Source organism: Thalia democratica, chromosome 2 (assembly GCF_965202585.1).
Source record: "Thalia democratica chromosome 2, ktThaDemo2.hap1.1, whole genome shotgun sequence".
NCBI lineage: Eukaryota > Metazoa > Chordata > Thaliacea > Salpida > Salpidae > Thalia > Thalia democratica.
The window spans coordinates 64,797,907-64,823,350 of record NC_139166.1 but is presented as its reverse complement, the minus strand read 5'-3'; the positions used below and the strand labels follow the sequence as shown (position 1 = coordinate 64,823,350).

The 25,444-nt window shown below is 25.5% G+C and overlaps 2 protein-coding genes across 2 annotated transcripts in view; both read left to right on the top strand.

The window, feature by feature from the left end:
- The window catches only part of LOC145830125 (uncharacterized), a 50,636-nt gene that overhangs the window by 10,502 nt on the left and 14,690 nt on the right, over positions 1-25,444 (top strand). The window contains exons 18-37 of the mRNA XM_082938011.1: positions 1,354-1,437; positions 1,692-1,757; positions 3,090-3,146; positions 3,514-3,603; positions 4,646-4,750; positions 5,143-5,325; positions 5,711-5,809; positions 7,305-7,481; positions 7,755-7,868; positions 8,277-8,450; positions 8,646-8,735; positions 9,113-9,301; positions 9,609-9,701; positions 10,034-10,213; positions 10,561-10,653; positions 10,855-11,031; positions 11,459-11,542; positions 11,966-12,142; positions 12,379-12,528; positions 12,890-13,105. Of these exons, the coding sequence (XP_082794137.1) occupies positions 1,354-1,437; positions 1,692-1,757; positions 3,090-3,146; positions 3,514-3,603; positions 4,646-4,750; positions 5,143-5,325; positions 5,711-5,809; positions 7,305-7,481; positions 7,755-7,868; positions 8,277-8,450; positions 8,646-8,735; positions 9,113-9,301; positions 9,609-9,701; positions 10,034-10,213; positions 10,561-10,653; positions 10,855-11,031; positions 11,459-11,542; positions 11,966-12,142; positions 12,379-12,528; positions 12,890-13,105 (2,598 nt within the window). The remainder of the gene's footprint in view (positions 1-1,353; positions 1,438-1,691; positions 1,758-3,089; positions 3,147-3,513; positions 3,604-4,645; positions 4,751-5,142; positions 5,326-5,710; positions 5,810-7,304; positions 7,482-7,754; positions 7,869-8,276; positions 8,451-8,645; positions 8,736-9,112; positions 9,302-9,608; positions 9,702-10,033; positions 10,214-10,560; positions 10,654-10,854; positions 11,032-11,458; positions 11,543-11,965; positions 12,143-12,378; positions 12,529-12,889; positions 13,106-25,444) is intronic.
- LOC145830195 (prosaposin-like) lies at positions 16,109-20,148 on the top strand. Its single transcript, XM_082938108.1, has 7 exons — positions 16,109-16,438; positions 16,670-16,756; positions 17,034-17,207; positions 17,588-17,683; positions 17,798-17,968; positions 18,742-18,834; positions 20,137-20,148. Exons 1-7 carry the CDS (start codon positions 16,322-16,324, stop codon positions 20,146-20,148), a joined length of 750 nt encoding a protein of 249 aa, XP_082794234.1. The 5' UTR covers positions 16,109-16,321.

The following is a 25,444-nucleotide window of genomic DNA, read 5'->3' as shown; positions in this document are numbered from 1 at the left end:
TTCACACACCTTTATTATTTTTTAAATCTAGGATACTAATTATTTCGGTTTTGATTATTTAATACTTTTTATATGATTACCAAAAAAGTCAATAACTGAATTGCAAATGCTATCAGTAAATACACTTTTTTATGTTTTTATTTACAAAGAACAAACAACAATCAGACCACGAGTGTTATTTGCAATGCGTCTGATTTTGTTTGATTTAATTTGATAAGGTTTAATTAGCTGCAGATAATGGTAAATTGTTTGTGTAATGTACTTGCTTTAGTTTGTTTTGATAAGGATTAGTTAGTAGATGATAAGAGTGAAAATGTTTATGTAACATAAGCAAAAACCTTGAAAACAAAAAAAGTTTTAATTATTTGCTTGTTTATAGTAAAACTTAATGCATGTTAAAGTTGTCTTTGTTTAGTTCGTAAAACAAACAAGCTTTTGAAAAATTTAATTTCATTGTTTTAAAGGTAAAAATTTTCAAACTGACAATTTTTATCCTTAGCAAAGTAAAATTTATTAGTATTTGTTTTTTAAGTTAAACCAAAATGTTTTTAAGCTCGCGCCATTGCGTTAAAACAATTGAAATCCGTTCAAAGTTTATTGTTTGTAAAAAAAACGTCTATAGCTTGTTTCAATAAAAAATTAGTTGACTGCTGATAAAAGTAAAAAAAATGTAATGTAAATAAAAACCTTGGAAAAAAAAAGTTTGTGGAATATAAAAAATAATTTGAAAAAATGTTTGTTTAGTGTTTGAGATTAAACTCGGTTATAAACGATTATATTATTTAGTTTTTAGTGTTTTTTCTGTATTATATTTTTTATATTAGTTATAAAAGTAAGTACAGCATAATATTTTCTATAGCAGACTTATAATTACTTAAGTAAAAGCCTTAAAATGTTTCAATCGTGTACAAATTCACAACTAATATAATGTTTAAGGTTTAAATTATAATGTAGATAATTAAAACTCAGAAACAAAGCATAATAGGTATATTTTCTAATAAATTTTAGTTGCACTATCATATCTACGGTGTTACCATTATAGATTTTTACAAAACCTTATAAATTTTTAATTATCCACTTACTGAAACCTCTACTATCATTGATTGCAGAAATAAGTTGGTATGTCAAGCTAAATTTACCAAACTTTTTAACTAATATTTAATATCAAGTAGGTATACTTAAATTTTTCATTATACAACTAATTGATATATATATATTTAATCAAACAGTCCTACGCCGGAGATGTATTGACAGTTATAATTAGTTAATGATGACTATAAAATAAACAGACATACGCGGAGATTAATTATTACAATTAGTTTTGATTTATTAATATTTTATTTGTTTAAACAGACTTACGGCGGAGATGTATGCAATAACTGCGTCGATTTCACTCAAGACTGGAAAAACCTCATCACACAAAATCAAACTTTTTTGGTGTGTTTATTATATGTATTTAATAGAAAATAGATACTTTCAACTGTAGTAAATTATTATTTTAACTATCTCTAGGGTTTTAACATAAAATTTAATGGATTTTTGAATAAAGTTTGTCGTAAAGACCAGTTCAAATAAGTTTTTTTTTTCAATTCTTATTGTTATATTATTAAAACTAACTGCTGCCAAAATTAAATTAAAGTATAAATAGATTTAAACAACTAAAACGAGCTTATATTTCAATTTTTTTTCAGAACAAAAAACTTCCACTTCTCGAGCAAGCAGTTTGCAATGAAGCACCAGATTTCCTTCGTAAATCAGTTAGTTTATTATTCATATTATAAAAATAATATAAGATTTCCTTCGTAAATCAGTTAGTTTATTATTTATATTATAAACATAATATCAGATTTCCTCCGTAAATCAGTTAGTTTGTTATTTATATTATAAACATAATATCAGATTTCCTTCGTAAATCAGTTAGTTTGTTATTTATATTATAAACATAATATCAGATTTCATTCGTAAATCGGTTAGTTTATTATTTATATTATAAACACAATTTTAGATTTTCTTCGTAAACTAGTTAGTTTATTATTTATATTATAAACATAATACCAGATTTCCTTCGTAAATCAGTTAATTTATTTATTATATTATAAACATAATACCAGATTTCCTTCGTAAATCAGTTAGTTTATTATTTATATTATAAACATAATATCATATTTCCTTCGTAAATCTGTTAGTTTGTTATTTATATTATAAACATAATATCATATTTCCTTCGTAAATCAGTTAGTTTATTTATATTATAAAAATAATACCAGATTTCCTTCGTAAATCAGTTAGTTTGTTATTTATATTATAAACATAGTATCAGATTTCCTTCGTAAATCAGTTAGTTTATTATTTATATTATAAACATAATATCATATTTCCTTCGTAAATCAGTTAGTTTATTATTTGTATTATAAACATAATACCAGATTTCCTTCGTAAATCTGTTAGTTTATTTATATTATAAAAATAATACCAGATTTCCTTCGTAAATCAGTTAGTTTGTTATTTATATTATAAACATAATATCACATTTTCTCCGTAAATCTGTTAGTTTGTTTATTATTTATACTTAAAAAATTTTGGATTTTCTTCGTAAATCTGTTAGTTTGTTTGTTATTTATATAAAAAAGTAGTATCAGTTTTTTTTTTGTAAATCAGTTAGTCTGTTTATAATAGAAAATAGTACCAAATCTCCCTAAAAATCAGTTAGTTTATCTCTTTTTATATTTAAAAATTAGTATATAAATTCCTTCGTAAATCTGTTTGTTTGTTTATCATTTATATTTAGTGTGTTTATTAATTTTTTACTCTAGATATATCCAGATTTTCTCCGTAGATCAGTTAGTTTGTTATTTTTTATTCACAAATTTTATATATGCATATTTAAACTTGTTTTGAAATTTTTGAACAAAAATAATAACTTTCCTGGCACTGCCATAATTCACTCATAAAAATTACAGTATATTAATGGTATTTGCTTTAATTGAACTTAAAGTTTTAGATTACAATTTTAATAAATAAGTTATAGCTCATTAATGATCACTACTTTTTTAATATTTAAAGTTTTAAGTTTATTATTTTTTATACAGTGTATGAAACATGTCAAGACAATTGTTGCTGAAGGAATTGAAAAAATCAAAAACACTGTAAGTTTTTTTATAGTAATATTAAAAGTACTTGTAGTTTAATTTTCAACGTAAAACTTAAAAATGTATTACCTTTTAAATATTTTAAAGTGTAGTTTTTTATATATTTTAATATAAAAATCTAAATTCGTGTAAATAACTATATTCATTGAAGGAATTGAAAAAATCAAAAACACTGTAAATAAAAATATATTTTTTACTAGTTTTCAATTTACAAGCTAAAACTAAAAGTGTCTTAGCACTTGCCTATTTCAAAAAGTGAGTTTTTAATTTTTAATAAAAAAAACATAAAATTATATAAAGAGTGTTTGATACTCATTAATTATTAATTAAATAATTATACTATAATTAATTATTATATTCGTAGGATGCCACTCAGCAATGCAGTGAAGTTATGTTGTGTGAAAACAAAAATGAGAAGTCTGTTCCAATGATGACACTTACTAATGCTGCTACTGTAAGTTGTTAAATATTAAATTTTATTATTTTTGTAATAACTTTGACAACTATTAGTAGTCAATTTTTGTTTAAACAACATTTTCATAACATGAATAAATTGATAAAAACGTAAAAATCCTTTCAGAAATAAGCTGCTAGTCTTAATACTAGCAACAAATATAGTTTATTACCTAATAAAGACTAGAGGTTTATTTAAGAATTTTCAGTGTCGTGATATTTCAACGTGTATTATTGCTAAATATTTGTTGCAACAATCAACCTTTATAAGTTCACGGAAGTAAATAATGCATTAACGTGTATTTAGTCAGTTAAAAATTAAAGTTGTGCAAAAAATAGTTCTGCAATAATTAAAACAACATTTTTAACATTAATAACTTTCACAAACTCAAGTGGCTACTTCAAATGATCATATGTAGTTTTTTTGTTTAAATATACAACAAAACCAATTAAAACATATAAATTTGTTACGTAAATTTATGCCAACCTGCTATAGTTTATAGTTTGTTTAGTTTTAAAACTTCAAAAAACTCAAATTAAATTAAAACGGTTTAAATAAGCTAAATATGTCTCATTTACATATAGACCTACTTCATTTTAGTTTTGATAGCACATTTGTGTTATGCAAAACTTTTATTTTAAAAACACATACAATTGTGCACTTTGTGCAGCGTTGTGCATTTTACTTAGCAAATGCAACTGTTGTTAGTTCATCATTTTATGACTAATCGAATTTGTAATTCATATTCAACAAAAAGTGCTGTACGTGCTAAATTTTATAAATTTTACTTTTGTTGTGTTATATTAATATAAATAAGTATTTTAATATTTTTTTGTGTTATATGACTACGTCATAAACTTTTGTATAATTCTTTAGTAAACACGTCTCGTTTTTTCTTTCAAGTTCGCTATTCAAATCAATATTCTGCTTAAGAATTACATAAAGTTAATGAAAAGTTTAAAAAGCATTAACATAATAAACTCTGTAAAGTTTAACTTGATCTTAAATAAAGTTTAAAGTTAACAATTTGTTTTAAAAACAGCCAAGCAAATTGTCTCAATTGAAATACCAAGGATCAATTGTCTGTGAAACTTGTACCGAAGTATCAAAAGCTATTGGTAAAGTTATCAGCGAAAAAAGCACTGAGGTAAGTGAATTTGTGTACGATATTATTAACTTGTATACGTTTTTCTCATAGTACATTTTTTAAATTGTTTTTTAAACTTGAAACTTTTTTATAAATATACTACTAAATTTAAAATAATATCTAAGTTTGTATAATTCTTAGAATATAATATAATCAGTTAACTATGCATCAACTAACTTGTATATGTACTAATGATATCTGAAAACGTGTCAGCAGTTTTTAATGCTATGTATGCAAACATTGAAGTTACTTGCAATTATTGTTTAAAACATGATTAGTTGACAAAGTCTAGAAAAAATACTAGCATAAAACTTCATAGAACGAAACAAAAGAAATCTTTGAACTTTTTGTAAATGATGTTATAGAATAATTCTAATAATAGTTTTATATAGGACGATATAAAGCAGTCATTGGACGACTTGTGCATGATCTTGCCTGGTCAGTACAACGATGTGTGCGAGGACCTGATTAGCGTGTACACAGTTGAGATAATAGGCGCCATACAACAGGGACTCGATAGCGGTGAACTGTGTCAGTTCATCGGGGTTTGCATGAAGGAAAAAGTTGCTGAAAAGGTATTGAGTTTGTATTAATTGTTTTAAGTAACTGAAGATTTTTTTGTTTGTTGAAGCAGCTGAAAACGTTGAAATTTTAATGCTAAAGATTAAAAAGACGTTTTATTTTTCAACATTTAATAATTTACATCAAAAATGGTATTGTTTAAGAATCCATGTTTTAAATATAAAGTTTAACAAATAATATACTTGCTAACTGTAAAGTTGTTATAATTTGAAAATGCTTCTTTCTTTTTGTGAGGTTAACTGTATTTGAAAACGTTTGAAAACTTTTTTGGGGCTAATCAGTTTGAAAATATATAAGTGTTATTTGATTTTTAAGTATTTCTTACTGAATTTTTATTTTAAATTGAAGTATTTGTATAATTAATGTTTTTTTAAACAGTCAACCAAATTATCCCAATACAAAACATCGGTTGTTTGTGAAACTTGCACTGAAGTATCAAGAGCTGTTGCTAAAGTACTCAGCGAAAAAAGCACCAAAGTAAGTGATTTTTTTTATAGTAAAATATAAATTTCAAAATTATAGTTTAACAAAGATACAAGAATTTATTGTTTTGAAAAAAAATGTTGCTATATTTTTGCTTCATAAACTACACATTTGTTCTACTTTTAAAACCAAATGAAACAAAGTATAAAATATGAAACGAGTAATAACAAAAGTCATACGACTATTGCGTGGTTTATGGTTTTTGTGTTGCAACAAAATAATTATGTTCGTCCTTAAGTTTTCTTACTGCGCTTTTAAAAATTAAAAAACTTTTAGCTTGCTTATTAAGATAATATAATGAGTAGTTCGATAAGCATATTGTGTGACGAATAAATATATTTTATGACATTATTGTTTATCAATCTAGGTTACAATGTATATGTATATAAATCACGTGAATTAAATAAGCTTGCTAGTATGATAAAAAGGGAGTGTATTTTCTTGCGAATCACAAGATCTATTTAGATTTATACGTGGTTATAAGTTTTACAAACCACAGTTAACGTAAACTATGCACAATATAAACTGTAAAACTTACATCTTTACTATAATAACAAAATATAAAATGAATTTTTACATTGTGGTTTTTTAGAGCAAAAATAAACTGATTTTGAAAGACAATTTAAATTAGCTTCTTAGCATATAAAAAAAGGGAGTGTATTTTCTTTCAGATCACAAGATCTATTTATATTTATACGTGGTTTAAAGTAATATAAAAAAGTTGTGAAATAAACGTCGTAAAACTCAAGTTTTGTATAAAGGAACAACAGTTTAAACCGTAAAACTAGAATGTTCACTTTGATCTCAAAACAAAAAAAATAACATTGTGGTTTTTGAAGGCAAGAAATAAACTTTTTTTTTTGCAATAAATTTGAATGACAATCTAATTAAGTATAGTCAGCAGTATTTATGTTGAGTTGCAAAACAAACTATGCGGTTTTTACTTGTTCTCTTGTATAACATAATAGTATGTATAATTCACATACAGAATACTTTATACTTAAATCAATTTATACATAATTTAAAGCCCAGAATATTAGTTTTTGTTTGATTAATTAAACTATTATTAATAAAAAAGTAGATATTTAACTAATTTACATTAACAATAAGCGAACAACTGCTTTAACAAGAGCAGTAAAAAACGAATAAATATCAAATTCAGTCTTTTTTATATAGTTTAGTTCAACTGAGTGGTCAGTTGACGTGAAAACTTAAACTTGAAAACATTTATACTTTTATACAGCAAGTAAATTCAAATAGATCTTGTGCTATGCAAGAAAATACACTCTCTTTTTATTATGTTGACAAGCTTTTTAATTCATATGATTTTTTAAACATCTATTTAACTTTGTAAATAAAACTTTAGTAAACCTATCCAAATAGGTAATGCCTTTTTTTTATCAAAATGTATGTTTCAGTGCATTATCTAAAGAGTAGAAAAACAAGTTCATACATTATTCAAATATATTATAAAGACAACAATTTTTAGGATCAGATAACAAAGGAGTTGGATGCGGTGTGCATGTTGCTACCTGGTGAGTACAAAACGGTGTGCAAAGATCTTATTGATGTGTACACACTGGACTTCATACAAGCCATACAGCAGGGTCTCGATGAAAACCAACTCTGTTCCTTCATCGGCGTGTGCATGAAGGGAAGTGAACAGGTTTGTTGTTTTTTTTAATATAGTATTTAGTAGTATGTGTAATACTTGCTATTTTAATTTTATACTTAGTCTTTAAATTTTGTAGGTGTATAACACCTGTTTAATATATTTTTAATAGTATTACACTTTCTATATACTAAAGTGTATTTAAAAGTTTTAGGAAAATAACTTTAATTGTTATTCAGACTTTTTGATTGTGTTATACTTTCATAAATGCCTTGTTTAAAGATGGTGGTGTTTTAAAAAAATCAAGTTTACAAATTTTACAAACAGAATGCAACAGTACCAGCTAAAGTCCAGTCGGATTTGAAATCAGATTTGCCATGTGAATTGTGCTTGACATTGGCTAAACAATTAGATGATATGATCGATGATCAAACTACACAGGTAATTATTATATATAACGAAAATAATATGCATTTAATAAATAAATATAATTTTGACACGATCACAAATCAAACTACTCAAGTAATAATACAAACAGTTCAAGTTTCAAAAGAAAAATTTTAAACTATAATAAATAAATTTGTAGGTAGTCTAAGTTAAAAACTTCTATAGACCGCATTTAATTGACACTGTGTTCAGCAAACTAAAATTTTGAAAATACATGCACGAGAAAGTACGTATAAGTTTTTTAATAAATAAAATAAATACAAACAGATATTAAAGTAGTTCTTTACATCAAAACTAATAAAAGTTTTAAAATAATTGGCAGTATGTTAAAAGTATTAAATTTGTTTTGTAGGCTTTAAAAGTTTTCTAGTGATCATTTTAATACACATAAGTTCTTCACAGGCTGAGATCGAGCAAGCACTTGATAGTGTATGCGAGTTACTACCATCCAACTTGAGAGACACTTGCGACACACTGGTAGCTCAGTACACTCCACAGTTGATCGATCTTCTGTTGCAGCAAGTTACTCCCAAGAAGTTGTGCGCCGAACTTCAACTCTGTCCCGAATCACAAAAGGTACATTTTGTTTTTAATATATGATATTAAATTGTAATTTTATTTTAAATAATAAGTATTTTTTGATATAAATATCGGTTAAGTTAACGCATGTATTATAGTTTGTTTTAAATTTAAAGCTAACATAAGCACGCATAACAAGATGTTGTTAATTCTTATTTAAATTAGTATGTTATAATTTTTTTTATGTTTTAGGTATTAAAAGCAAAAAGCGAAGTAGCATGCAATTTGTGTACTGTAGTCACAACTTATTTGGATGATGTTATTGGATCTGAATCTACTAAGGTTAGAAAATTATTTTACTTTTTTTAAAATTTATGTTAAATAAATGTTTTTACTTAAATAAACTGTAAAGAAAAGAAACTTGAGGTTATTCAATTTTGTTTATAGTTTTAGGTACTACTTATTTAATTGAATAAATCTTAAATTGAAGACTCTGTTAAAAAATTAAATAAATAAACTTCAAAAGTTAAACAAGTAACTGTTATTACTTTTTTTTTCACATAGCTTGTAAAACAGTAAAAATTTAAAAATATATTTCTATATATTAAAAACTTATTACCGAAATGGCTTGAACTCTGCATAAAGTACAATTTTTTAATTAAAAATGAACGTTTTCATTAAAAAGTTAAAATCATTAACAAAAAAATCTTTATATACAGCAAGACGTAGAAGCTGCATTGGATAAAGTGTGTGACTTGCTTCCAGCAAAGTACACGAACAACTGCAAAACATACGTTGAGGTGTTCGCGCCGGTACTTATCGACTTGCTGTTGCAAGAAGAAAGCCCGCAGAAGATTTGCAAGCAGGTCGGATTGTGCAACGTTACACAGAAGGCTCATGTGCAACAAGTTAGTTTTGAGAATCTTTTTTTATAGAGTTAAAAAATTACATCAAGGCTATTTTACTATTGAAATTTAGTAAGAAAAAACTAGATAAGAAGTCCTCAAAATTTGCAAGACAATATTTTTAAATTAGTATTTTGTAAGTAAAAATATTATTTAAATGTTTACAAGTTTTGTGCTGGATATTTAAATACTAACCAAAAGAAGTATTTTAAGTTTGATAAGTGATAAACAAAATAGTAAATAAAAAAATTAAGTTTAAAATTATTATTTTATTAGTATTTTTTAAATTAAGACTTAACCAATTTAACAGATCCAGTCGGAAGTTAAACTCGGACCGGTATGTACTTTGTGTGAAACTGTAGCTGCCAAACTTGAAAATATGCTCATTGGAAAAGTTACCAAGGTTTTTAATTATAAAGTTAATTTTTAACTTTTATACGTTTGTTATTTTTTTACTTTAATTTAAGTTTTACTTTATTTGTGAATATTTTTATCTTAAGTTATGTTGGACTGTTTTACTACAAATATGAACTCAAATTTATAACTTAAATACTTCCTTAGTTACAAAGTTACATAAAAGTTTAGCTGTTTATCTACATATAAGTATAAATACTATAGAGTAGCATGCGACATTGCTACAGTGTTTTCTTAAATGTTTTTCTACATTAATTAATTATTTATTTATGCATATCTAAGTCTTGGTAACTATATTTTAACAAATAGTAACATTAACAGGATTCAGTAGAGACGGCGTTGAACAAGGTGTGCTCACTGCTGCCATCTAGCGAAGAAAAATCTTGCGACAACTACGTCAAAATGTACTCTTCGGTCATCACCGAGCTGCTTATTTCCGGTGTCGGTCCCAAGTTGCTGTGCACATCGCTTGGATTGTGTGCTGGTGTTGAAGAAAAAGCTGTTAGTTTAGTTGTTTTTTTTTAATGAAATAGTGGAGTTGTGAAATAGTGTGAGCTATTGTTATACCTTATTTAGTTTAATTAGTATAAACTTATATATTTGTTATACTAAATTTGTGACTTTTTGAACTCATTATTTTCCTGAGTTATAAGAATTTCTGAAAAAAAATTTTTGTCTTGAATTTCAAGGCAACATAGAAATTGATTTAAATTTTTAAAAAGATTTAAGAGCCTCTTTTTTTCGGTCTGCAAAAGTATTCATTGATATACCACATGAACGATATTTTGTGACTATTGAAAACATTTACTTTTTCAACGACATGTTTTTAATTAACTATATGCTTTCAGGCTTATGAGAAAATGGTGAAAGGAGAATATTGCGGTATTTGCGAACTTATTGCTGGAAAATTGGAAGATCAAATAAAAGACAAAACCAATGAGGTATGTTGTTGATCATTAAAAACAATTTGATATATCTACACAAATTTTTGATCAAGTTTTGATTCTTATCTACAAAAATAAATTTATTGCTGTGATTCAAAACTGCATTAAAACTTAAATAATGTCATAATAAAAATTTTCAAAAAAATCTTGTTTCAAATTAATAATTTGTTAACTAAAATTATTTAGAATTTTTTCCAGGCGCAAATAGAAGCAGCATTGGAGAAGGTGTGCTCATATCTCCCATCATCGTACAAATCAGAGTGCGACACACTTGTACAGCAGTACACACCGCAAATAATTGATTTGCTGGTGAATGATGTTTCTCCCAAGGATCTCTGCACCGAGATCGGACTCTGCTCTGCTGAAAAGTTGAAAGTAAGTTTGTATGGAGAATGGTATCCATTTAAGTGATTGTATTGATGTTTTAGTATTCAATGTAGTGTTTGATTTAAATTAATTGTTTTTAGTAAATGTTCTATTAATTTCTTAACACAAGTTATCTTTCAAAAAATAACAACATGCTAAAAAGTTGTTTTTAAAACATCAGATGCTTTTAATAAACTATCCTTAAATTTAAAAAGCTAGGTTTATAAACAAAACAACTTAAAGAGTCTATTTGAAATAAACGACAAAATACATGATAAAAAGGTGTAATTAGAAATTCATGAAATACTAGATGTTTTGATTTATATAATATTAAAACTTTAAAAATTTTAGTCTAGTTTGATGACATAGAACTTAAACTGACCAAATTCTCATATAAAATTTCGAAAGTAAAACTAAACAAACAATTTGTTTTTAGAAATTGAAAAGCGGAGAATACTGTGGAATTTGTGAATTGATGGCGGGAAAACTTGAAGAATTTGTAAAAGATAAATCTACTGAGGTATATTAATTGATTATTTAATTTTAAAATACAAATCTGAAAAACAAAAAACTTAATGTTATTTGTTATTGTATGTGAAAAATAATTCAATTGAGGTTTTTCATTAATTGTTCGTATAAAAAAACAGTTTAACTGAATTTTGAATTAACTTATATGTATCAAGCTTATTACTACTTACTTTTAAAAAGTATTTAGTTAGTTGTAATAATTTTAAATTATAAGTAAATTTATGTAGTTTAAATTATATAAAACTTATACTAGTTAATAAAAATATTTATGCTTTTTAAATAAATTATAATAGATGTTTACTATGTCTTCATACAAGTCTTGTTTTTGTATAAAATTCGTACAACAAACTATTTTAAATTAGTTTAAAAAAAAACTTTTTCAATTAAGAGCAATAATTAAACTTATTTGTTGCAGGCTGAAATAGAGGCTGATTTGGAGAAGGTGTGCTCGTACTTGCCCTCATCGTACAAATCAACATGCGACTTGCTAGTTGAGCAATACACACCTCAAATAGTTGACTTACTTGTGAACGATGTTTCTCCCAAGGATATTTGCACCGAACTTGGTCTCTGTGATGCGCTCAAATCTAAAGTGAGATTTTATTTGATAATTAAATTATAAGTTTTTATTTCAAAATAATATGAAACATAATTTTATCAAGATCTTTATTTGTTTTTAAATTTTAGTTTTTAACTGCAGAATAGTTACATGCTCTCAGTTATTTTTTCTTTCATAAAACATTAAACTGTTTTAATTTATTATACTTCTAAGTTTCAAACAACATATACATATTTACTAGAATAATAAATTACTTACTTCATCAACAGGTGGTGCCAATGACCGAGCTCCAACCATCAAGCAAGCCTTCAGTGAAACCAGAAGATAAGGTTGAGAATGTCGAAGGTCAACTTTCGTGCGACTTGTGCCACGTTGTTGTTCAGATCGTCGACGATAAACTCAACGAGAAAGCCACTTTTGTTAGTTTTTATAATTATTGAGATTTTTTATTTTGTTTTTCCTTTAAGTTTAGTTTAAAAACCATATGGCTATTTCTAGGTCAAATAAAAGTTACGCTTACTTCTGTGCAAATAAATTACCTGCCCCTTAAACTTTAGCCCTAATTTCCAAAATAAGTATAGAAAGATGTTTATAGCAATTATAAAACTTATTTTTTCTGTTTAAGACGATCTTTAAAATTTTCTATTCAAGTAAATCCCTTAAAAAACAATTTCTTAAACCAATGAGTTTTTTCACTTCCCGATCCCTTTTTATTCTTTATTGTATTATTTATAATTACACGCACATATCAATTGTACTGAAACGTTTTTTAACCACCAGGAGGAGATTGAGAGTCACGTGCAGGAAGTCTGCAAGCTCATGCCCTCCAAAGTGACGTCACAATGCAACAAGTTCGTTGACGACAAATTACACCAGGTGGTTGCCATGGTGACCAAGAAGATGGGGGTCAACGAGGTTTGCCAGGAACTCAGCATCTGTCCCAAGAAGTCAGAAGTTCCTGCGGAGAAACAAGAAGTTCCTGTGAAAACACAAGAGGTACACAAGCATGCTCGTTTCACGCACGTTCACGTTGGGAGAAATAATGATAATGTGCAAAATAATAACGTTTTGTAAATTAATTAATTTGTAAAATAATAGTGTTTTCTAAAATAATTGCAAAATAATTAAAGTTTTAAAGTTATTTAATTCTTTGAGTGTTCTTTCATTAACTTCGGGCAATTTTTAAAAGTTTATGTTCTTTTTCCACAATACCATGTTTAATAAAACTGTAGTTAGCCTGTTCGTAGGTAGACAATAATATTAAAACATTTATTTTGAATAAAGTATAATCTGTTTGCTTTTAGTCCTTAAAAAAAGCTTTAGTTCAAAAATTTAAAAAATTCTCTAAAAGTTCTAAACATTCTAAATTTATGCTTTTTGTTTTTTAGTACACTCATACACAGCTTCGTTAACAAAAAAATTATTGCATTTTTTGTTTTTCATATTAACATACATTTTTTAGACGTGTGTGTTTATTTATATATGCAATAAATTGTTTTTATACACAACACAAAATGTAATTTCTTATAATTTAGATTTAGTTCGTATTCTAACATTTAGAAAATATCATACATTTAAAATAGATCTTTTAGTCTAGCTTTTATTATCATTATACAGAACAATCATATCCCAAAAGTTTAAAACAATCATATCCTGATAATTTTAAGATAAACAGCAAATTTTTGTAATACATTGTTTTTCCAATTTTAGAGTTAGTTTTAATGGCTCTAAAAGAAATAATATATAAGTTTGAAGCTCAAAAACTTTTTATAAAATCATATAGGATTCAATTAGCATTTTAATTAGTTAATAACTTTTATTTCATGTAAATAAAACTTTGTTCTTTAGGAATTTAAAATAGTTACTCATAAAAATACATAGTTTAACTATGGAGTTGGTTATCTTAATAAATAGTATTTTTAAAGAATAGTTTGAAAATTAATTTTGATAATTAGTATAAATTTGAAAGCTGCCGTATAATAAAGTAAATTTAATTAGGAATTATAAGTGCGAATTGTCTTAAAAACACTCCTTCATCGAAACTTGTATTTATTATCAGTTTGATAAACCACTGCAATCAGTTCTTATTTAGTAGTGTTTCAAAATTATGAAATAGTTTTTTATTCATATGTATTATAAGAAAGGTCTGTTTTATAAACACATGTTTGGAAATTTGGTCAGCAAAATCATTTAAAAGCTTGTTCAGGCTACAATAAGCATAAAGCTGTAGTACTGGTTAAATAACGTTTTTAAAACAAAGTAATAATTATGAAATAAAACTTAACTTTTTCGTCTCAAAGTGATAATTAAAATTAATGATATGACATAAAATAATTCAATTGAAATAAAATTCAAAAAGTGTGAACGCAATAACTTTTACAAACACAATTGTACACTTATATTCCAAGTAATCATAGTATGTTTAAAATCAAATGTGGTAGTTGATAAAATTGCATGCAGTAGTTACTAGGTTTTTCTTGTATTGTGCATGTTGTAGAAACCGCATGCAACTAACATTAGCTCATTTTAAGAAAACTCCACAAACAAGCAGTATAGAGTGCCAGGTTTGCACTGAAGCCATGGCCCAGTTAGAAAGTTATCTAGAAGAAGATTCCACCGAGGTTAGAACAGAGTTTTGTGAGCAGCAAAAAGTCAGATTAATTAGGAGTTTTGAGACAGGTTAATTAGGTGTGGAGTTTTTTGCATGAAAGTTTTTTTTTTACTTTTTAGCATTGCTTGGTGTTTTAAATTAATTAGCACCGCTTGGTTTTGCATTAGTTTTTTGCATGCCTTTATATTTTTTAGAATATAGGTTTGATGCAATAAGGGCTTTATGTGGTCTTTGAAGATTATTTCGTAATTATGATTATGATTCCATTATGATGTCATGAACTTTTCAACAAAAGGTGTTTGTTGGACTTGTGATGAATTTGAGTGAGTTTTGTTATTTGTCCTTAAATATACTTTTACAATTTTCAGTTTTTATCAATAAGTAATAAAGTTACCTCTCCTCAGTGGATAAAGTTTAACAAATTAAAGTTTAACTATTTGCTTGATGAGTTTTCACGATAATGTATTTTTTTTTTTTTAATTAAACTTTCTTATTTTATACTTACAATTGTATTTTATTATCTAGCTAAATAAAGAAATTTATTTAAGTTATGTTTGCATTTTAGAAATTGAGTTTAATGATTATGTTCACACGAAATGACTATCCATTTTTTATTTAAAACAAATTAGATATTAAAACAAACAAATTTTATCATAAAACTTTATAATAATTTTAAATTTCTTTATATTCAAACTAACCTACATTTTTAAAATTATTATAAGTTTGCAGTGATTTTTTTACTATTGATTTATGTCAATTTAAACCGTTTGATTTCAATAGTAATAAATAATAATTAAATTTAATTCAAAAATAACTATAAATTACAAACTTCAAATAAGAGTATCAGAGTTTTTTTTTCACTAAATACAATTATTAACAATAAAATAAAAACTAAAACGATTTTTGCAAAATAAAAACAGTTACAATTTCAAAGACCGATTCGAATAAAATATTAAACATACAATCTTTTGAGAAAATCTTAACTTCACACAAAATTTTATATGTTAAATTGTTTCTAAATTGAAACAAAGGCTTACAGTTATAAAGTTTTTAAACAAAACAAAGTATTTTGGTTATACTGATTTTGGTGATGATTTTGGGTTAACTTGCTATACAAATAAACTGCTAAAGAATAAATCTTGTTAAAACCCATATAGCAACATTTTTTGACTGAAGCTTGCAGTTTTGGTTTACAAGTTATAATTCAAAAAAAAAGTATGACAGTCTAAAAAACAAAGTGTAACAGACAAACTGTTATTAAGATCATAATTAACAGTAATGTTCCTTTTTTAAGTAAGCAGTTTTTAATTTGCAAAAAAAATCAGAGCAATAAGCAAAAACAAAAAAGTTGTGGCAATCATGATTAAAATGTAATTAGTAACAGACAAACTGTTTACAAACACTGAAAATCTTAATTGCTATTTTGAAAGTGAGCAGTTTTTACTTGATACTTAGCAATGAAAAAACTACTGAGTAATTCAAACAAAATCATGTGTGGCGACCTAAAAACCAAACAACAAACATAAACACTACTGAGAACATAGGAGGAAATCATACAAGCTCTTGAAAAAGTGTGCGACCTAGTGCAAGGTGATCTCAAAATGGAGTGTGTTGAAAGTATAAACGGGTACACCGCTGAGATTGTCGAGGCATTGGTTAACAAGGTGCACCCCTCTGATGTGTGCGCTTACGTTGGACTGTGCAAAGATAAGTTGAAGGTTTAAAATTTGTTTGTTTGTTTTTTATATCTATTTAAAATAAAAGTAAGAGTGCAAAGAAAAGTTAACGCATTTTGAAGTCGTTAGTGGTTTTGACAAAGAAGTCTTATTTTTTGCATTTATTTCTATTGATGCATTTAAACGATTATACCAACTGAATACATTAATTTATGTAACTAAACCAATTGATTTTAAGAAAATAAGTGTAAAAATATTGACTATTATTATCAGGTATCTGCAACCAGAGATATTCAATGTGAACTTTGTAAGTACATTGCTGGAGAACTGGATAAGGTTTTGAATGAAGATTCTACCAAGGTTAGAGTTTTAATTTGTAGTAAATGAATGTTTAAAGTTTCAGACTTCATAAATAACTTACAATTTTTATAACAGAAGTTTTTTTATTGTCTACTTGTATTAACGTAGTAAACATATCGCGCCGACTTTTTATCTTAGCACTAAGTTGAATGCTTCTGAATTGAGTAACAAAAAAAAACAAGTTTCGAGATGAGTCAGCAATGGAGCGGTTTTTAATTAAAAATTGATACTCTTCGTGAAACCTACATGACCTTTTACCATTTTTCACAAAAAACAGAAAGAGATAGAGCAAGCGTTGGAGCAGTCGTGCGATCAGCTCCCATCGGACGAGCAAGAAGAGTGCAGGTCCTTCATACAGATGTACGCTCCGCAGATAATAGAGTACTTGCTGGGCGAGCTCACCCCCGACACCGTTTGCAAGGAAATTGGACAGTGCGCTGACATGTTGAAGGTTGGTTTGAATCGCTATTGTTTTTATCTTTGTACCTAAGTCTAATGGGTATTTGAATTCAATCAATTTATTCAAATTCTTACACAATTTTTGGTTAAGCTCAGATTTATTTTTTATGTTTATAAAAGTTTTATAAGTTTGTTAATTCCGCCTTAAGATAAGTTTTTATATTTTAAATAGTCTAAATTATTTCAAATAATCTTTTTTTAGTTTTGCCTTGTTAAGGTTTTGTTGTTAAAGCTATGAAACTCATAAATAATTGCTACTTTTGTTGTTTTTATTTAGTTTTCTGTACAGCTTTTTAACCAAGCTTTCTAAAACACAAAAGTTTTTTTCTGCAGTTGTTAGTTTCTTTAATTTATATAAACTTCATTTTACAGAAACCAAAAATAATTGTAAATGATGATGAAAGTTGTGAAATATGCAAACTAGTTGCAACTGAATTAGATCAAGTTTTGGACGAAGATTCTACTCAGGTAAGTTATTATAGTTAGGATTTTTTGATTAAAAAATAAAACATGTTTTGAAATGTTAATGAATTGAAAATTTGTTGTATACTGTGCATAAATGTATTTTTTATTTTTTTATAGAAAGAAATAGAACAAGCATTGGAAAATGTTTGTAATATTTTACCAAGTTCAATTAAATCTGAATGTGATGATTTTATTGATGAATATACACCTCAAATAATTAAATTATTAGAAGAAAAATTACAACCTGAATCATTATGCAAACAAATTGGTCTTTGTTCATCTGTTAAGGTTAGACATTTTAGAATAAGTAACTGAAAACATAATCATTATATTTTTAATATTCTTGATACATAGTTTAAAAGTTGAAGTTAACTCTAGTTTACAATTTGTCATTTTAACAAAACTATATTTATTTCATTCAAATATGTATTTAGAAATTTTACAGCACTTGAAATATTTCACAAGTTCTTAAAGCCGTATTTTAATAGAAAAATTTTTAATGCAGTTAAGCTTTGAAAACTGACGTTGAACTTATTCTTTATTTTGATAGTCTACTTTAATTTCTAATGGATCAGATCGAAAATGCACGAATCATCATTTATGCACCGAGTGTCAATTTTGCACGTTGTTGCTTATTTGATCTTCTCTGCAAAATAATTATTTCATGCATTTTTGACACTTACTCGTTTCCTATTTAAATTAACTGTGAACTTATTTTTGCTTGGCGACAGTTCATTAGCTTTAACGTAAAACTGTAGTGAAAAAAAGTTATTAAATAAGTGTATGTGTTTTTAAATAGAATTTTGCATAACAAAATTTTTGGCCCACTAGTTTTTTGTCTATGTATCTATTTTATTAGTTTTTATGGATTCGTTTGTCAGAAATTTTTATTAGTTTTTAAAGTTTTTAAGTATTTTTTTTGAACTAGAACAACTCTTTTTGGACTTTTAACGTTGCCTTCTAATATTTTTGAATACTTAAATGTAAACTCATACATACAGGCAAATAAAAGTCCTGTTTTTTTATTGGTTCAAAAAGTCAATATATTATACATTTTTCAGGCAAATGAAATTGTAAATGATGATGAAAGTTGTGAAATATGTAAATTAGTTGCAACTGAATTAGATCAAGTTTTAGATGAAGATTCTACTCAGGTAAATTCTTATTTCAATTTACATAATTTTTCAATATTCCTTAAAAATTATAAATGGATTTCTTAGAAAGATTCACTTTAGTCCTAATTTTTAAAGGCGATGTTTGTTATATTATAACTAAAATAGTTGTTAAATACTAAATAATTATTATAAAATCAGTAGTAGTTAAATTAAATTAATTCTTAATAGTTTTTGATCTTATACAGAAAGAAATAGAAGAAGCATTGAAAAATGTTTGCAATATTTTACCAAGTTCAATTAAATCTGAATGTGATGATTTTATTGATGAATATACACCTCAAATAATTAAATTATTAGAAGAAAAATTACAACCTGAATCTTTATGTAAACAAATTGGTCTTTGCTCAACTGTTAAGGTCATTGTTTTTCAAAAATTTTACACGGATGTTGTTAAAACTTTTTCAGAAAAAGCAATGCTTTTCTAGAGCAAGTACTTATAGAACCGACAAATTATGTTCATATTTTCTTTAGAAAAAAATATAAGCTCTATAGTTTGTAGAAACGTTTTTATTTTCAAAAAGTATAGTATAAAAAGCTACAAACACCATATTTAACTAAAGTATCGAAAACTTTAATTATCATTATAGTTTTAAAACTAGGGAAAAGTATAATTATTGCATATTACAGTCTTATATTTTACTTTCTTTATATTTATAGACTTAGTGTTTCAAAGCTCGATTTTCTTTAGCTTACCTAAAAACTAATCATACTATTTATTTTTTAAAGTTTTGTTCTAAAAACAATATTTTGCTAAAAGAGCTCGTCAAAAACATGGGTTGTTACTTGAGCAAATAGTTAAAATTTTAAGAGAAAACATAACTATATTATAGTATTGCTATTTTTTTCTCATTGTTCCGAGTAATTCCTTTAGTAACAAATCATTTTCCATTGCTTTTAAATAAACTTTTTATAATTTATAGTTTTTTTTAAGCATTGACGAGCTCATTGAGCGAAACGTTGTTTGCAGATTTGAAAAATATATAGCATATCTGTTTTCCTTACAAAATAGAGATCTCTTATTGTTTCTTCAACAATCAAAAATATGTGTGAAATATTAAACTGATTTAGCATCTTGTAAAGATTCTTTTTAACAAGCAAATATCTAATTTTTGAAATTAACAATGCTTCATTCATACATGTATTTTTCTTCATGGTAAAATAGAGATCATTGTTTTCTTGTAAGTGTTTCAGTTATAACAAACGTATAAAACTTATTAATTATAAATAGTAAAGTCTTTTAAAATACTTTTTTTTCGAATTCAATATAATTCTTTGATTTAGGTAAAAAATTAAGACCACTTGATAAGTTTCTAGTCTGATTCTTTATAATAAATGTTGTATTACTTTTTCGTTGACTTTCATTAGCTATATGGTTTGTTGAAATTATTAGTAGAAAAATTTTATTTTTCTAATAAATTTTAAAAACTAAAACATCCTTATTTTTTAATTTTTACAGAAACCAGTTATTGTAAATGATGATGAAAGTTGTGAAATATGCAAATTAGTTGCAACTGAATTAGATCAAGTTTTAGATGAAGATTCTACTCAGGTAAATTTGTTATTATTTTTTAATCGTTCAATAAACAAATATTTACATTCACTGTGAAAAAAGTTTATATATTTCTTTTTAAAAACTAAAATAACAGTTGATAAAACTAACATAAAAAAATTAAATAAGAAAAAATGTTTTTTGTTGAATCTAATTTAAAATTATCACAGTACTCATATGAAAAGTTTGCAACTAAATAATAATCACCATATAAAAAATTAACACATTTTGCTTTTTAAAACTTGTATAGTATTAAGTTATTTTTTTAACTATACACTTTTTTATATAACTGTTCAAAATATAGTTTTAATTGTTTGCTAACAAAAGATCCTAGTGAAGTAACTTCACTGGAATATAAATAAAAACAAATTATACAGTAATCTTCCTTTATTCTACCAACATATGTTTCTGTGTGTCAACGAATCAACACACTTCAACTGGGTTCTGTAAAAAAGTAATTACTGTAATGAGAGAATAAAAGCATAGAATAAAGTAAGATACATGTTTTCATTAAAATAAGATATTTTCTACAGATAATAGTTATTAATAGGTAAAATACTTAATATTAAATCCGACTGTTATAAAACTATTGTAAGCCCAATAACAATTTTGTTTTTTTGTGTTTTGGTTTTTCTTAAAGTTTAATTTTTCATTTTTACATTTGAACTAAATCTGCTTCCTAATTCTATATAACTTTGATTCAATCGTTACAAACATTCAATATATAATATACATGTTACATCGAGTTTCTGTGACTTTTTTTGCCTTCACCGTCGTTAAGTTTTATTAAATTTTATTGATTCACTATCTGATGGTTAATGTTTTATTTTTGTTCAAAATAGATTACATAAAAACTAAACTAATGTTCTTTGCAATACAAATTAAATAGTTTAAATACCCTCGTTTACATTGCGACGTAATTATTAGTTGCAATGAATGTATTTTTCATTAGTTAACAACAATAAATTTTGAATCAGTTATCTTTCCCATTAACGTAAGTTGTTTGTTTATATTATAACTTGTTGTTTTGTTGTGTAATTTAGCTTACTTTACTTATTTTAGACTTAATAATCACGAATATTATATAGTTTTCTAACAGTCGGATTTAATATTAAGTATTTTACCTGTTAATAACTATTATCTGTAGAAAATATCATATTTTAATGAAAACACCTACTTTATTCTATGCTTCTATTCTCTCATTACAGTAATTATTTTTTTACAGAACCCAGTTGAAGTGTGTTGATTCGTTGACACACAGAAACATATGTTGGTAAAATAAAGGAAGATTACTGTATAATTTGTTTTTATCACTTTTTTATATAATCATATTAATTAACTAGTACTTTATGTATGTATTGTGTTTTATATTTAAACTTTTTTTTTTGTATTAAAGTTTATTGATTTCCATAGAAAGAAATAGAAGAAGCATTGGAAAATGTTTGCAATATTTTACCAAGTTCAATTAAATCTGAATGTGATGATTTTATTGAAGAATACACACCTCAAATAATTAAATTATTAGAAGAAAAATTACAACCTGAATCTTTATGTAAACAAATTGGTCTTTGCTCATCTGTTGAGGTATTTATAAATAAGTTTCAGCTGTTTTTTAAAGAAATATTTTTATTTTTCTTCTGATAAACGTTTTTGTTTAAAAAACGAAAATGTAGTTTTTGTACAAGTATAAGGTTTCATGGTTGCTGCATATATCAGTATTCTATTATTTAGAATAAAATTTGTTAGTTTTAAAATGCTATAAGATGTCACTGATAGTGGAAGACAGCCAAAATTTACTTATTAGTTTGCTGTTACTTACATCCTTCACGTACAATTAAACTTGTCAATTTTTACTATTATAAAAAAATTTAAAATAATATAAACATACAGTCAATACATAGTTTTTTTTTTTACGCCGAAGTATCTACATAATTTTTCTTATACTGCATAATTTTACCTACAATCTTATGATAAATAAACCTTTTGGTTTTCTTCAACAGAAACCAGTTATTTTCAATGATGATGAAAGTTGTGAAATATGCAAATTAGTTGCAACTGAATTAGACCAAGTTTTAGATGAAGATTCTACTCAGGTAAATTGTTTCAAATTTAAATTCCTCTACTACTCTTTAAAAATGATATCGTAGTTTTTTGTTAAGTTCACTTAAAGCTATAAATTTTATATGTTGTACTATTTGAATCTGAAAACTGAAATCATGTTTAGTTGTATAATATTTAAACACATTAATTAAAAACTACTGTTATTTTTTAGAAAGAAATAGAAGAAGCATTGGAAAATGTTTGTAATATTTTACCAAGTTCAATTAAATCTGAATGTGATGATTTTATTGAAGAATATACACCTCAAATAATTAAATTATTAGAAGAAAAATTACAACCTGAGTCTTTATGTAAACAAATTGGTCTTTGCTCATCTGTTAAGGTTAGTTATGATCCAAATATTTTCTTAAAATGATTATTTTAACTTTTCTCTTAAAATACAGTTTTATATGTGACAAAGTTCTTTTAAAACTTTTAGACGAGTGAAAAAATTTCCGTTTACATAAACTAGATTATAGCGATCGTATTAACTATAAATAAAGCTTTTAGAATATGTAGCTGAAAAGAGTCTACAGCAAGTTTTCCGAAACATTTTTCAAAAGGCCCCCCTTTAAGGAAATTTAAAAAGCTAAGGTCCCCTCCGACAATATTTTTCAAAAACTGCCATTAAAAATGACTTAGACCTTTTTATTTCATCATTAACTCCGGAATATCTAATGAAAGTTTTAAAGCCCTGTGGCTCCCCTTTTACAGCTTGTGGCCCCATAGTTTTCTGTAACGGTTTACTTTGAGAAACCCTGGTCTACGGCTGGCATTAAAATTTAAAACTCCTCATCATAAAAATTACTGACACACTAGATATATTTTTTCTTTTTGAATTTATGTTCGATGCCTGAATGCTACAATTCTAGTTCTTTGATATACGTTAAACTATTTCAGCACTTAACTTATAGATTTTACAGAAACCAGCTAATTTAAATGATGATGAAAGTTGTGAAATATGCAAACTAGTTGCAACTGAGTTAGATCAAGTCTTAGATGAAGATTCTACTCAGGTTGATATTTTGTTTTTGACTATAAATATAAAACCTTTAAAAGAGAATTTTAATTATTATTAAAGTATTTAATGATTTTTTTAATAGAAACGTCATGTCTTCTTTTTTAACTGCAAAAGAAATTTAATTTTTTATTCTGAAAAATATTTTTAATTCAAAATTTACGAGTCCAATAATATAAATAAACTTCAGTTACATGTATATGAATATGTTTTTAGAGTAATTAACTTTTTTATACAATTAACTACAGTTGAAATTTACATTTTTGGATCTAATTAGTTAATGAGCCTAGAGTTTTTTTGTTGTTTGTTCGATCTTGAGGTTTTTTTTTGTTTTCATTCAGTACTAACTTTGATAAAAAACAATAGATTTAATTTGAATTACGTTATTTTAGACTACTAATGCTTTTTACTTGACTAATGACATATGTTTTGGTTTTAAATTTTCTTATTTTTTATTTAGAAAGAAATAGAAGAAGCATTGGAAAATGTTTGCAATATTTTACCAAGTTCAATTAAATCTGAATGTGATGATTTTATTGAAGAATATACTCCTCAAATAATTAAATTATTAGAAGAAAAATTACAACCTGAATCTTTATGTAAACAAATTGGTCTTTGCTCAACTGTGAAGGTTAGGAAACAAGTCTTTTTTTTAATCAAATTTTATTTTGGAGTGTGTGCCTACATAAAAATTTAATTGAAAAAGTATGTAAAAACGTTTTTTATTCTTTTATGTTTATTTGTCATGTTTTGTATGAACTCAACTATTTTACTTCCTTTTTTTCAATTGTTTTTTTTTTTTTGTTCTTAAGAAGTAATACAAAACATGCAACTGAATAACGATATTATTACGTCACAGGTAGCCCGTTTATCAGCTGATGACGACACTTTATGTATAGTTTGTGAAGTAGTAGCTCAAGTTTTAGAAAGTGTATTAGATGAAGATTCTACTGAGGTAATGCTAACTTTATTATGTGTTTTAATACTCTGTATAAATTTTATTTGTTGTTTGTTACAAATTATTTCTTTTAGTTAACAGGTCTTTTAAAAATTACATATTAAGTAATAGTTTTTTAATGACTGGTATAAAGTATTTTTGCTGTAAGAAATGCAAAATTTTTAATTTATTATGTTGAATGCTATGCAAAGTAGTGTTTTTAATTTACAGAAAGAAATAGAGCAAGCATTAGAAACTGTGTGTAACGAAAGTCCAATAAAACAAGAATGTGATTTATTTGTTGATCAATTTGCACTGGAAATAATAGCAACATTAAAAGAAAAATTGCAACCCGAATCTTTGTGTGGAGAAATATCAGTTTGCATTTCTAATAAGGTAAGTCTTTTTCTGTATATATTGTTTTTCTAGTTATATTTTCTCGGCAATAACTAATATATTTTAATCAAACAGCTTTAGCGCAAAATATAAAAACATACTCATTTTATATTTGTATTATGTTAGGGTAATTTAAGAAAAAAAAAACTAGCCTTTGATCATCTTTTTATTTATACATAAGACTGCAACATGTTACTGTTTATAGACGACATATAAAGATTACGTTTATGGTAAACGCTTAACTACGTTGTTTAAAAACACCTACTTTTACTACTAGTATAAAATATTTAGCACTGCATTATAAAATCATAGAAAAAAAACAATAGTAGCTAGCTTTTTACAGGTTGCAAAAATATCAATTGTCGATTATGATGAAAGTTGTGAAATATGCAAATTAGTTGCAACTGAATTAGATCAAGTTTTAGACGAAGATTCTACTCAGGTAAATAGTAATAAAATTTGGAATATATAATAAAAATTTACAGACTAGTTTTGCGTAAATAGTTTGTTAGAAGCTAGTATGTATTATTTTAATGTTTTATTATTATATTAAGTCAGGTAAACTCTGGTTTTTTCTGATATTATTTTT